Source organism: Phoca vitulina, unplaced genomic scaffold (assembly GCF_004348235.1).
Source record: "Phoca vitulina isolate PV1807 unplaced genomic scaffold, GSC_HSeal_1.0 scaffold82, whole genome shotgun sequence".
NCBI classification, from domain to species: Eukaryota; Metazoa; Chordata; class Mammalia; order Carnivora; family Phocidae; genus Phoca; species Phoca vitulina.
The window spans coordinates 967,141-981,106 of record NW_022589785.1 but is presented as its reverse complement, the minus strand read 5'-3'; the positions used below and the strand labels follow the sequence as shown (position 1 = coordinate 981,106).

The 13,966-nt window shown below is 49.1% G+C and overlaps 1 protein-coding gene across 4 annotated transcripts in view; it reads right to left on the bottom strand.

Moving 5' to 3' along the window:
- The window catches only part of SEZ6L (seizure related 6 homolog like), a 178,584-nt gene extending 164,989 nt beyond the window's left edge, over window positions 1-13,595 (bottom strand). For 3 of the 4 annotated variants that reach the window (XM_032395098.1, XM_032395099.1, XM_032395100.1), the window contains exon 1: window positions 13,364-13,595. In XM_032395098.1, the coding sequence (XP_032250989.1) occupies window positions 13,364-13,457 (94 nt within the window). In that variant the 5' untranslated portion in view covers window positions 13,458-13,595. The remainder of the gene's footprint in view (window positions 1-13,363) is intronic. The other variant, XM_032395101.1, reaches the window with a different exon arrangement.
- Between the last annotated feature and the right edge of the window lie 371 nt (window positions 13,596-13,966).

Sequence of the window (13,966 nt, the reverse complement as noted above, 5' to 3'; positions counted from 1 at the left end):
ATTACGTGTAGATACCAACCAGGACTAGTGGCCCTGCGAATGCATCGTTCCTAGCTCTGGTATCTTGGAGAGAGCTGCTCTCTGCCTGGAATTCATCAGGCCAAAATGAGAGAGAGTGGGGAAGAGAGAGAAAAGAACTTGCACATCTGAGTCATACCTGAGTCGGCAGAATGATTGCATGTTAGGTTCTCTGAGGGCAAGTTTATGCCTTACTTACTTCTGCACCTCTAGCGCCTACCAAGTGCTTGCTACGGCACGGAAGGTCTTGAAGGAAGAGTAAGTGGATCTTGAATGAATGAAGGAATCCTAATCCACCAGTGCTTAGCCATCTGAGCTCCAGCTTCCTTATCTATAATCAAATATCTATAAGAGTCACCCTCGGGGAGATGAACCATGAGAGACTATGGACTCCGGGAAACAAACTGAGGGTTCTAGAGGGGTGGGGGGTGGGAGGATGGGTTAGCCTGGTGATGGGTATTAAGGAGGGCACGTTCTGCATGGAGCACTGGGTGTTATACGCTAACAATGAATCATGGAACACTATATCTAAAACTAATGATGTAATGTATTGTGATTAACATAACAATAAAAAAGAGTCATCCTCGGGGGCTCTGCTAGTAATTAAGCAAGATTCTATAAATTAAGCCATAGTGGGGATTCTAGAGCATTATGGGAATTTGTTTCCTTCACAGCCTTTCCGGGGATCTACTTTCTTTGGAAACAGGGTAAGTGGAGGCATAGTGGAGAGACAAGACAGGTAAGACCCAGACATTGCCTTCTGGAAGCCCCTGATGGCAAGAGGGCTCAGGGAGGACCAGGCTATGCCCATGTGGTTCCTCGTCTGGGGTTTTATGGCTGAGCTGAGCTGAACCTTGATCATTAAACAGCAGTCAGTGAGTGATGGGTTCACCCAATCGGACCTCTGCTTTCTGCTTAGAACCTCAATTTTATTAACCAAGATAATAAAATGCCTTAAATTGGGAAGCAGAGGCTAGGTGGTTGCTTTAACATCAATGTTGCTATCTGAATTCCTACAGAAATCATAGCTATAGGGTCCGCGCAGCTGCAACTTCTGTTCCAGCTGGGAATGATACATCAAGTCTCTCTTCCTCTCTCAAGACTCTTGGGAACCGTTGCTCATTCATTTACTCGTAGTCGTATCTACACTGAGTATCCAATTTTTTAAAAAGATTTTATTATTTATTTGAGAGAGAGAGAGAGAAATCATGAGCAGAGTGGTAGAGGAAGAGGGAGAAGCAGACTCCCCGCTGAGTAGGGAGCCCACCGCAAGGCTTCATCCCAGGACCCTGAGATCACAACCTGAGCCGAAGGCAGATGCTTAACGGACTGAACCACCCAGGCGCTCCCTGAGTATCCAATTTCTATCAGGCACCATACTAAGCTACTGATGGAAAATTCCCTATTTTTGTCTCATACCAACTAGATGAAAAAGGTACCGTTATTTCTCCCTCCTATACTGTTTCCATAAAGTACAAACAACTTGCCAAGGTTTATATGGCTCATAAGTGACAAAGCTGGGATCCAGACTCAAGCTTCTGGGATCCTAACTTCTGAGGTCTTGGTCACTGCCATACGCCCAGTGAGCACCTGCTGACTGCTCAATGCGCCACGCTCTGAGTTACATGTTGGTGACAAAGACATGAGGTGTTCTTAGTCTGGGAGGAGGACAACCATGCGTTAGCATGCATGCTAATAATAAGCACTTCTCGCACACTAATTAAGAATGATTACACTTCAACATTCATTCATTCCACAGCTCTGCATTTATTGAGCTTGTTTTCTGGGAGATGTACTGCTCATTGAGAGGAAATGCAACACATCCCCTGCCTTGGAGGACCTCATTGTCTAGAAGGGGGGAGAAAGGCTTTCAAACTCTTGCATCTGTGGGGAAGTGATTGATAGTGATTGTAATCTGTTTGTGGATGCATCCCCTGGCTGGACACCTGCTCTGCTCTAGCAGGAGACCAGGTCCTGGGCTTGTAGTACCTCGAGGTGGGTACACAGTGAGACTGCGTCCTTCCGATTTTTCTGTGACATCAGTTGTAGGACATGATACATGTTGAATGAGTATATGATGATGATATGATGATGATATCATAAATATTATCTAATATTATATATGTTACTGTAAGTATTGAATGCCTACTGGGTACCAACCACTATTCTATGCATTTTATAGGGTCAACTCATGAATTCTCACTGCATCCTGTGATGTGGGTCCACTGATCATTGTCCTTTCACAGCTGAAGAAATGGAGGCCCAGAAAGTTCACTAACTTGCCTAAGCTTACACATTCAGATTAACAAGAGTGGTCTGAGGCTTTCTTTAGAAACAACAATAAAGTGTTGCTTTTAACCCCAATTGAAGTAAACGTATGCAAATGAGCCCCAGCACATCATTTTTTATTTATGCCATAAATTAGGCAAATTTCCCGTCCTGAAGCCCTGGAAAACTAGGACTGATTCCACATATTTTTCATTAATTTCCAAGGTGGTTGGCTCCAAATTAGCTTTACAAGTCCATAAACCTACCTTGGAGGGGGCATGGAGGTAGAGGTCTGATCAAAAGTCTGTAAGGAATGAGGAATCAGAGGATTCTTTGTCCGTCTGTCTCCTTTTGCTCATAGCTTTACAGTTTAGTGGTGCACTTCCACATCCAGGGCTGCCACATACAGTTGCATAGGTTGTGCACTGCTTAACTTCAGGGGTGGGGGACCATTCACCTACACTGCTGGAGATGGTCGGGGAGGTGACATAAGCATTGCGATCTCACAATCCACCCTACAGGAGAGGCAGAGGAAGCATTACATTCTCTTTTTTCAGATGGAAACTGAGGCTGAGTTGATCAGACCCCTTCCTCCAGCATAATACAACACAGAAACACCAGGGTTGGGATCCACGTCCAGGCCTGTCTCGGTCCTGTGCCAATGCTTAGTCCACCACTCTCAGAAAATGTACTCTGAGTACATTCTTTTAAACACCTCTTCCTTCTGTTTCCATAATATTAAAGCTTTGAAGAAATCACAACATTATATAATAGCCACATTACTAAAACCATGCAGAGAAACCACATGTTTGAAAAAGCACATTCTGTTTTCCCACTAACCTCTGCCTTTGCTCCTAAGTGCATTGTTCTCATTCCAGGTGAACCTGCTCATGAGGACGGGGAGGGCTCCTGAGGCCCTATCTTGAAGCTGCTCTTCTTTTTCTACCCCAGCTTAATGGGCAGAGAATGGACCCCTTGAAATACCCAGTTACACCAGTTTATGAGGACCCCCTCTCATAAACGCCCACTTCAAATGATCTTTCCCTAAGCTTACCCAAATGATGGGAAGACTGTGCATTTTCTGCAAATACTTTTTTAAAAAAGATTATTTATTTTATTTTATTTTTATTTAGAGAGCGTGGGGGGAGGGGCAGAGGGAGAAGGAGAGAGAGAGTCTCAAGCAGACTCCCCACTGAGTGCGGAGTCTGATGAGGGGCTTGATCCCATGACCCTGAGATCATGACCTGAGCCGAAATCAAGAGTTAGAAGCTCAACTGCCTGAGCTACCCAGGCACCCGTCTGCAAATGCTTTTGTGCCCTTTGCTTCCCGAACTGGGGTCATTTGTGGTCAAAAATGCGTTTCTTTCTTTCCTTTCTTTCTTTCTTTCCTTCCTTCCTTCCTCCCTCCCTCCCTTCCTTTCTTTCATCCATTCAACAAACCGCTGAGAATAAAGAAGTAATGTGAGACAATCCCTGACCCCAAGGACCTCACTGCCCAGTGAGGAAGGGAGATGAGTCAGCAGATACACTTGTGATCTTTCCCAGTTCTTAGATATATTTATCAGTGAGGCCACAGCTTGATGACTTCGGATGAAAAGAGTTCCAGAGCCACATCGTGGCAATTGGAAGGGTTGAGAAAGCAACTATGGAGGACGGCAGAGCCGGAGTGTGAAATGTTACTAGTGGTGATCGCTCTCTACCCCAAGTACGGACGGGACTAGCTCTGTGTTCTGCCTCATGGCATGCTTACCACACCTGCCACAGATGATTGGATTAAACATGAGCAGCCAACCTCTTGCCCCAGCAGGACAAGCCATATTCCTCAGGAATCTGAACGGGGAAGCATGAAGAAGTTGAGTGTTAGGGGCTATGTCTGGACTGCCATGACCTAGAGCAGTACGATCCAATAGAACTTTCTACCAAGATGATAATGTTCTCTCTCCAACATGGCAGCCACTAGCCACACATGGCTACTGAGTACGTGAAATGTGCTAATGGGACTGAGGAATTCTGACTCCAATTTAATTTCATTTTAATGAATTCACATTTAAAACTAAATAGCCACATGTGGCTAGTGCCTACCATATTAGATGGTACACATGCAGAGTTTGAGCTGGAGAAGCCATGACAGCCCATGCGTAAGCAGAGGTGATGAGGGAGATCACTGGTGAGTGAGCAGAAGGAGGCAGGTGAGAGAGAGAGAGAAAGAGCCAGAAGCAACAGATGCAGGGAGAAGCAGATGCTATGGAAGAGAGAAATGGAGGAAAGGAGCCCATCCCTGGAGCATCCTTGGCCCAATATTTGGGGTAACTTCTTAGTCTTGATCTATCCTAAATGACGCTTTGCTCTGTAAAGCCAAAAGAAAGACTGGTTCCTCTCTTGGAAGCCAGCATTGATCTGAGAATCTGAGAATCAGCTAAGATTCAACAAATCATTGCCATCATCGTCATCACTCCCCCCACCCCAATCAACCCAGTTAAGTGACTTGTCTAAGATCACACCATTAGGTTGGAACCAATATCTGTCACTCCAGAGTCTGGGCTCTTTATTGCACTTTACTGCCTTGCTGGGCTCTTAGTCCTGAGTCAGTGCTCCATTTCGGCATCCCAGCTCACTCATTTATGATGCAAAACCTTGGCACATGCCTACCCCCAAACTGGGAGTGGGTGAAACCAAACAAGGAAACCATCACCCACTGGCTCATACCCACCCCTCTGCCCTATAGGACTTGTCCAAAGCTCCAGACTCCACATATTAGACTGTACTCACCCATCTTGCTCTAACTTCCAGCCCTTGAGTCATCCTTGCTATTCATCTACTTGCCCAAGGCCGGCCCTGACCACATCATCCATGCCTCAAGCAACCCTTCCCCAGATCTCTACACCGCACACCACCACTGGGTTTCTCAATGAGCCACTCTGTATGGCCCATGGTGAGAGCAGGGAAGCACGGGGGGGGGGGGGGGGGGCACCTGGCCTGGGACCTGCACCCCCCTGAGCCTCCATGCTTTATTCTTGCTTGCTTGACTCGAGCCATCTGCTTGGATGGCACCATTCCCAGGTGTGAGCTGGTCCGCGAGTGCCTCAAAGATTCAAGTGCCAAGTCAGCACGGGAGGGAGCTACGGCTTGATTTCAGCTTCTGCTAACGCTCCTTTTATGCAGTTACTCTGCCATGGCCTCACAATGTAAATATCCAATTTGGGTAATGGATGCCATTGGTTTCTTGGAGACAGATGTCTTAAGGCTCTCCACGGGTCTCCGAACATACATTAGAGGAGAGCAGGGATTCCACTGTTCTTAAAAGAGGGTAAAGTCCCTTTAGAAAAGAAGTCAGAAAACAGGAGTCAGAGGTTTGAGTCCTGGCTCTGCCACTCAATTGCAGTGACACCTTGGGTGAGTAGGTCCTTTCTTGTCTTTGGGTCTCTTTTCTCAGTAAAATGAAATGATCAGAGAACGGACTGAGGCAGGTTGAGAGGCTGAAGAACTGCTAAGATCTGATAAATACGACAGACCCCGGGAAGGGTACCTTGCTAACTTTTTCTGGAAAGCATGTCAATACTAAGCCCCCCTTTATCACATCCTCTCTGGGAAAATGAGCAGAGCACAGACCATTGCCCCCACGTGAGGCCCACTGACGGCTCGGGGCAACCAAGCTCTCGTCAGCATCTCACAGAAAGCAACTCTAAACATGGGTTTTTATTCCCTTTTCTAGTTTCTGCAGCTGCCAGGGACCCAAGAGAAGGCAGATTCTACAACACCCAGTGTCGTGCCCAGAAAGTTTCTATTTTGAAATGAGCTAAGCCACAGGGTAAATAATTGCAGCCAATATGCCCTTTGGAAAGAGACACGGCTCCGGCTGGGACCCATTGAGTGGCTGGCCTCGTGGCTATGTGTTTGCACAAAGGTTGTTGCTGTTCTTCACAAAGTGTCTCTCTCTCCTTCCTCCTCTAATTCCTCTTTCTCATCTTCCTTTCTGTAGAATTTGTCAGTGATTTCACATCTCTTAGCTCACTGATTTTCCTTATAGCAATTCCTTGAGGTAGGATGCTCTTGTCGTTTCCAGTTTTCAGGTGAGGAGTCAAGTCTCCGACAGGCTGCCCAAGACCACACAGATGTAGAAGAAAGAGTCAGGAATCGAATTCAGATCTTCAGACTGATGCTACCTCCCCACAACTGGTATTAAGGTGAAAGGTAATTTAGCATGGTTTTACAAACGGGTTGAGCCTTATGCTGGGTGAGATACAAGCTGAGAGACATATGGATGAGGAAGCTTCGGTTGAGGGTTTTGAGGGAGACATGTGAAGTGGTAACTCATGCATTGTGAGTACATGAGTTAACTATAATAGAGGGATAAAATGTGAAGGGAGGGGTGCCCAGAGTATAATTAATAACTGGCACAGAGAAGAGAGAGGCAAGGGAAGTTCTCACAGAAAAAGACAAATAGTGACTGGGTTTTGAAGGATGAATAGAAGCTCACCAGCTGAATATTGGTAGCAATAATGGCAACTTTTTATTGAGTGCTTGCTATGGGCTACATGTATCCACCCACTTTGACTATTGGTAACAATCTTGCAAAGGAGACAGGACCCTGATCTTACATATCAGGCCCACAGTGTTCAGAGCACTGAAGTGCATAGCTCAAGGTCATGCTGCTCAAATCAGCCAGCTGGGCATTTCATCTTCAGCTATACAGACTCTTAGGATGACAGGCCAGTTTGAAGGTACTGCATGATAAGAAGGATGCTTCACCCAGGAGTCATCAGAGGGCGTATGGAGGGTTGAGACGAACTGTTTCTCCTCTTGGCAAGCTGACTTGAGACACCTGGCATTTGCCACTGGGTGAGGAAACACCTCCCCTCCCGGAGTCCAGTCAAACCGCCCTAATTTCTGGGCTTGTGTCTGCTCTCCATTTGGCCATGGCTATGTGACACCTCATACCCTAGCATCTAGAACAAACCTGGGCTTTGGAATCAAATAGCCCTGGGTTTGAATCCTGACCACATCATTCACTGCTTGTAACACCTTAGCAAGTGTCAATACCTTTCCAAGACTCAGTTTCCTTATTTGTAATATCTACTTAGTGACATCACCTGATAGGGTTGGTTGAGGATCATAGGAGTGAATATATAGGGTAAGCACATGGACAGTCCTCTGGCACAGAGTGGACCCACGCTAAATGGCAAATAGCAGTGCTATATTTTGCCATTCTTTCATAACAAGCCCAGGAAGAAATGCATGGGAGTGCTTGGGGTCTTGAGCCTCCCATGCCAGCACCCACCTTCCTAAAGCTTGACTTTCCAGTATGCATAAAGCATAAAGTCTTTTGACTCCCATGTTTCATCCCAGCCCTGTGAGGACAGCTTTGTGTATGTGGTTGTGGTTACTGTGATCCATTTTACAGATGGGAAAACTGAGGCTCATGGCTAGGAGGTGATTGAGTTTAGGTTCCTGAACTTAGGAGCTTACAGAAACCAATTTCCTACACTTCAAGTTTTCCATTAATGGTTGGGTGGCTTGGGAACAAGAGAAATTACAAACAGCCAGAATTTCAAAGCCAGCCAACAAACCAGCCGTACTGCTCACTCTCTTTAGTGTACTCTTCCTGGCTGGGAAAAATAATCCTTATGCTCTCTTTTTCTTTTTCTCTTTCTTCTTCTCTCGTTCTTTTAGAGATATTAGGGGCTTCGGAAAATCCTAGTTGATTTGGGTCTCTGCCCTGCCAGATTTTGGCGTTTGGTGAGCCAGGGTTCAGACCCGTCCAGCCTGACCAACACACCAACGATGAAGGCATCTTGTACACACATTTCATTGGGAAATAATATGGGACCCACCTTGGAAGGCTCTGTGCCCAGCACTCAAGCACCCACGCTCAGTGTCAGATTATCTGGATTCAAATCTTACCTCTGCCACTTCCTAGCTGACGACCTTGAGCTTCCTGAACTAACAGTCTCTCTAAGCCTTGGTTTCCTCATCTATAAAATGGAGAAAAATTGTGGAGATTAAATAAAATAACCTATGTGAGTGCCCGATGTATATTCAGTAATCATTAGATATGACAATGATGAACGAACCGCCCACATATACATTGTAACCTGTTCAACTTTATGACTCACTTCGATTCAACCAGTTTTACTTGAGTGCTTACTATATATCCGGAACAGCGGTGGGCAGAGGGTACACATCCAACACACCTCTGACAAGTATTTACTGGCTCCCGTCACATATCAGCAAAATCTGCCCACGAGCTTGGGGGATGCAGAATGTAAGAGGCAACCATGAGGCGTGGCATTAAAAAAATTGATACCAGGTTGCAACCACTTCACAGCTTTGTGACTCTCGACACGCTGCTTGACCTCTTTGTGCCTCCACTTTCCCAGTCTATAAAATGGGGATAATTATCGCATCTATTGGGGCCGTTGTGAGCGCTCTCCGAACGAATCTATCCAAAGCACTTATCACAGGACTTGGAACAAAATCGACACTCAGCGAATGCTGTTTGCATTGTTGAGACACGGTCCCAGCCGTGCTGTAGTAAATTACATCAGGCAGGTCCACGAGAATCATCCCATTCTCTCGGGGACACCCTTACCCCCACCCCTTCACCAACACCAAGAGGTTGCTGCTGAAGAACTACAGTAACCAGAGGATTATGCAAATATGCTAATCCAGTGAAGCGGCATTTACCCAGCACTGTGGCTGCTATTGGTACTCCCTAACCGGGACTGGCTGTCTTCAGAGAGGATTCCTTTGGTGTCATCACAACCTCTAGTGGACAACAACGAACACGACGCCTCACGGGCCTTTGTTCCAGCCTTCCTCTGCAGAGCCCACGAAGTCCAGGGGAGAGCAGGGAGGAGGGGCAGGTCTGACGATTTCTTTCACGAGTCAGGCTGGGTGCCCACCAGCCTGCCCCTCCCACTCACTCCTGTTTCCCTCTCTCTAATTCCACCGGTGTGTGATGTGCTCCAAAAGTGAAGGCTGCTTCAGAATCTTCACTGTGGAAATCGTCCCCCTGGCGGCTGGTCCCTGTCACACCCCTGCAGGGCCAGCTGAAATGCTACCTACTCAGGGAAGCCTTCCCTGACTACCTCTGGAGAGAATGAACCACCCCCCCCGCCCCGAGACCCCATAACACTCTGATAGTCCCCTCCTGAAGCACAGACCACAGGGCATGGATGCTAGTGGTTTACTTCTGATCTCTCTTGCTAGGCTGTTATTGCTAGGGCAGGGCCCTCATCATATGACTGTGTCTCCTGCACCCTACGTGGGGCTTGCTGCGTGCATAGAAAGTGCTCAGTAAATGTTAAATGAATGAATGAGTTCATGTCTTCTCCAGAAGATTCTCTCCTTAATATCTCCTTTCCAACCATTACACTGCCATCCTACATCTTTGGTACAATGGACTCTGCTTCCTGATGGTAATACTGAGGCGCAAAGATTTGCAGTATGGGACTTCAGGAAAGAAGGGCACCTGCACCAGGTGAAGAACAATTCTCACCTGCCACAGGCAGCATATAAGTACCTGGGCTTACTCACTATCCCACCTCCACCTCTCCTACTTTGGCCTAAATTATCCAGTTATCTATGCCAACATCATGTTCACACCAACTTCGGGGATTCGCTCTCTTGGTGCCTCCTAATAGGGGCAACTTGCATTTGGGAACACAGGGAAGTAAATGCAGGACCATTACTTGAGCATCTACTATGTGCCACCTGTTTTACAAGGAAGTGTTATGTAATCATTGCAACCATCCTTCCAGACTGAGACCATCAATCCCGCACTCCTGCTCCCATTCTGCAGATGGTAAAATGGATGCTCAGAGAAGAGAGTTCTGCTGGAGGTCACGCATTCATAACCATGGAGCTGGACCTGGACCCAGGTTTTCAAAGCCACAATATTTCTTTTCCAGAATGCTATAAATCTAATACCAGCGCCCAGCTCAAATTCCCCAGAACAACAGCCTTGCCACAGCCTCTTTGGAGTTTTGCAATTTGGCTGCATGAAGGAAACCACAGACTGGGAGGAAAAAGGACAGCTGGACTCTGCATTCTGAAGCTGCCTTTCTTGGAGCATTCTCCTGCCTTCTTATCACCTTTCCTTCCTCTTTTTCACTGCACGGCAAGTGTCATCAATAATTTCCCTCTGAGAAATAGGAATCAATTGTAGGAAGCAGAGAGGGGCGCGGGTAGAGGTGGAGGCGAGGCCATCTTTAGAGCTCCACTCTGCTGACCTTTGACATTGCGCTCACCTGCTGGTTGGTCGCAAAGGGCAGAATTGGCTCCTTCTGCCCTCAGTCACCAAATACAGCTTTGAGCGCCCCTAGTGGAGGTCTGCAGCACGCCAGTGGACCGAGCGGGAGGACCAGTAAATTGAGCCCTTTTGAATAGCTTTTTGAATAGCAAGAATTTGTGAGCAAAACCACAAAACAAGCCACTCTGGTCAGGAAACATCCTTTTGCCTTGGAAGAGGGGGGAAGGAATATAACATTATTTTCCTAATGTCTAACTAAGCCTTGTGAACACAAGAAGAATCCCTCAAGCTTAGATAAGGTGGCCCCTGGCAGGAGCAGCCAAAACTCCATGGAAAAGAACGGCAATCCGTAATGAAAATAGTTGTTAAGTGAATTTAACAACAACGCACATTAGAGACTAGAGGAGGCAGCAAATGTGAGTCCTATGGAGCAATATTGAATTTCCTTTATTAATTCAAGAGAAAAAGAAAAGAAATGACACTCAGGCTCTGTAGTCTTAGCACGTAGCTACAATTATTCCCCATGTGCCTATCTTAAACAATAAGAAGCCTCTTCAAAACCAAGTTATACTTTATACTTATTCATGCCTTACAGCAAAATGGCCCAGAGAATCACGTGACCTGCATAAGAATGTAGCAACAAGTCCCTTTCAAGTATTTACAAATCCCCTCACTGCACAGGCAAACAGGACTAGCTTGCAACACTGTATTAGATGCACGGCTCTCCTGACATTAGTGGAAGTTGGGCTCCAGGTTAAAAATAGAGTTCATTGTGAAAGGTCAATTGTTTCCAAATGCACCATCAGAATTGGCAGTGCTCACTGGTTATCCTCGTTCTTTCCTTACCACTCAGAGTCTTGGAGTCAGAAGCACAGGGTTATTAATGAGCCTTCTGAAGTAGTACATCTTTAATTTGTCAGTGACCTGAAGTTAATTAAAAATATATGCTGGCTAGTTGTAGTGTCGAAGAGTTGGAAAAATAATATGAAATGTCTTAAAAATTAACACACACATATTTTGTGTTTGAAGCCAGTGAAGGAAACAGGATATGAAATCCTTGCCTTGGATGACAATTCAATACGTGCCATTAAGATATTTTTCCTGGAGGGTGGTGTATTGGAGAGTGTGGTCCTCAAAGGAAGAATCACTTTAGAAAAGCCAGCAAGACACTGAGTAGCTTTGGGTCCTTTCTGTGTGTTAGTCACAACACAGATTCAAAGGGGGATGAGGGAGGGAGATGTGGACTATGTTCAAGGCCACCAAGCCATTGTTGGAAAGACAGCTAATTAAAAAAGGGCATGCTGTGGTGGAAACGATTTATTTAAACCAATTCTCTTCTCCCATCTTTCCCAGAGAAATTGTCCAGACCTGGTGTAAATTGTGATTATTATTGCTTCATAAAAGGGGGGGTTCTTTAATGATATGCTTTGTTAAACAAAAGGTGATGAATTATTTCCTTTGCTTTGCACTCCGGGGGTCCACATTTAAAGAGAAGGGGGTGGGGGATAAAATGCCTGATTTATGCTGAGGAGGGCACTCCAGGCCGTGGGGAAGAGTTGGAGGGAAGGGGACTCAGCTGGGGCCCACGGAGCTGAGAGCTGTCCGCGGCCTTTGGTGCTGAAAGCAGGTGTGCGCGCCAGGGGTCCAGAACTCCTTAGGGAGAAAGGGCACACCCTGTGCCCCAACTCCGGGTCAAGATGGTACAAACAGAGATCGAGGCTCCAGATGGGGTGGGTGTGCGCCCTCGGACTGTCTTCAGCCTGGGAAGACCCTGCAACTGCCTGCTTATTTCCCTCACGAGGAGCGCGTTTCTGGGACCCGGAGACCTTTCAGAAGGCTAGGTCGGGTGGTCTACCAACGCTCTCCTCCGCTTTGGGGTCTCCTAGTGAACTGATTAAACCCTCGCAGCTCTTGGGGTTAGCTGTGGGTGAGTGAAGCGCCCAACCTCCCAACACACAACTTTTCCTGGGGGACCTCAGCGGGGTGGAGAAGAGGGTGTGGCTCCGGGTCTGGGAAGGAGGAGCAACCATCCTCGGCTAAACTTGGACCCCCTTTCCCAACCGGCAAGCACGTGGTGGGTGAAACTAGCACCGCCACCTCCCCAATTCATAATAGTGTTGAGACACTAGGCTGTCTGGGGTGGGTGGGGAGGGAGAGTGTCCGCTCAGGTTTCCGACTGTGACCTGACATCTCCTCTCCCTCCCCCGCCAAGTTCTGAGAACCCTAAGGCCCCTCCACCGGCCTCCAAACGAAAGCCACACCCAAGTTCGGCATTCAGACAGTTGGGATCCGTCCAGGGACCCGGTCCCTCAGGGCAGCCTGAACCAAAAGGAGGCAAGGGGTCCTAGAGTGGGAGGGCGCGGCGCTATGACGCCCCCAGACGCACAGTTCGAGTCTAGTTCTCAGTTGCAGGGCGGGTCAGCTGCCCCCTTTCTCGTCCTCTCCCCGAAAGGCTGAGAATTATCTGGCACCCAGCCCCGGGTGCGGTTGCAGAGAGCTCCGGGCATCTGGGGTTTGGGGGAGACCCCACTCAAAGGATATTCTCTGGGGCTGCAAAGGGGAGTCAGCCCCACAGCCGAGCAGACCGAAAGGGAGCCCGCAGCCGAAGCAGGGAAGCGCCGGAGTCCTTCAGACACATCCCCGCCTCCACACTCCCATCAGCCCGGGCCGAGGGGACGCGGTTCCCAGCCCCGAATTTGGGCGGCCGCCCCCGCTCCCCAACCCAGCAGGCGGTGCTCGAGGCGCCCGGGTCGGCCCAGACCCCCTGCCGCCCCGCACTCGCCGCAACTTTGCCCCCTCCCCCGCCCCGCCCCTCCGGGCGCTTACCTCCCGCCAGAGCTGCCGCGGGGCTCCCCAGGAGCAGGGCGAGGAACAGCGAGGTCCCGCCGAGTACCGCGGCGGGCGGCCGGGCCGCGGGCATCGTGGCTGCGGGGTTCGCGGGGCCGTGAGCTGCGGGCAGGCGGACGGCGCGGGAGCCGAGAAGCCGGGAGGCTGCGAGCGCGCAGGGCAGGCGCGGCGAGGGAGGGGGCCGCGTGCCGGGGCAGCCGCCGGAGCCCCCCGGGCGGACGCACGCTCAGCCCCGCGATCGCTCTGGCCGAGCTGCGCCGGGCGCGGGCGGGCGAGTGAGGAGGAGCCGGCGAGCAAGCGAGCGAACGAGCGGGGAGCGAGCGGGAGGAGGGAGGGGGCTGGGGCCGAGTCTGTGCCGAGCGAGTGCGACGAGGGAGGGAGGAGGGGGCGGGCGGGCGGCAGGGAGAGGGGCCGCCGCCCCCCGGGGCCAGCCTCCTCCTTTAGCCACCGGCCCCGTCTGTCCCGCAAAGTTTAACGCCAATTCCCCTGGCGTCCTGTGGGCTGAGCGTTTCCTCCCGGCGGATGCTCACGGCAGCCCTGTGCTGACCAGAGGCCAGAGAGCGTCCTGACCATTTTCCAGAC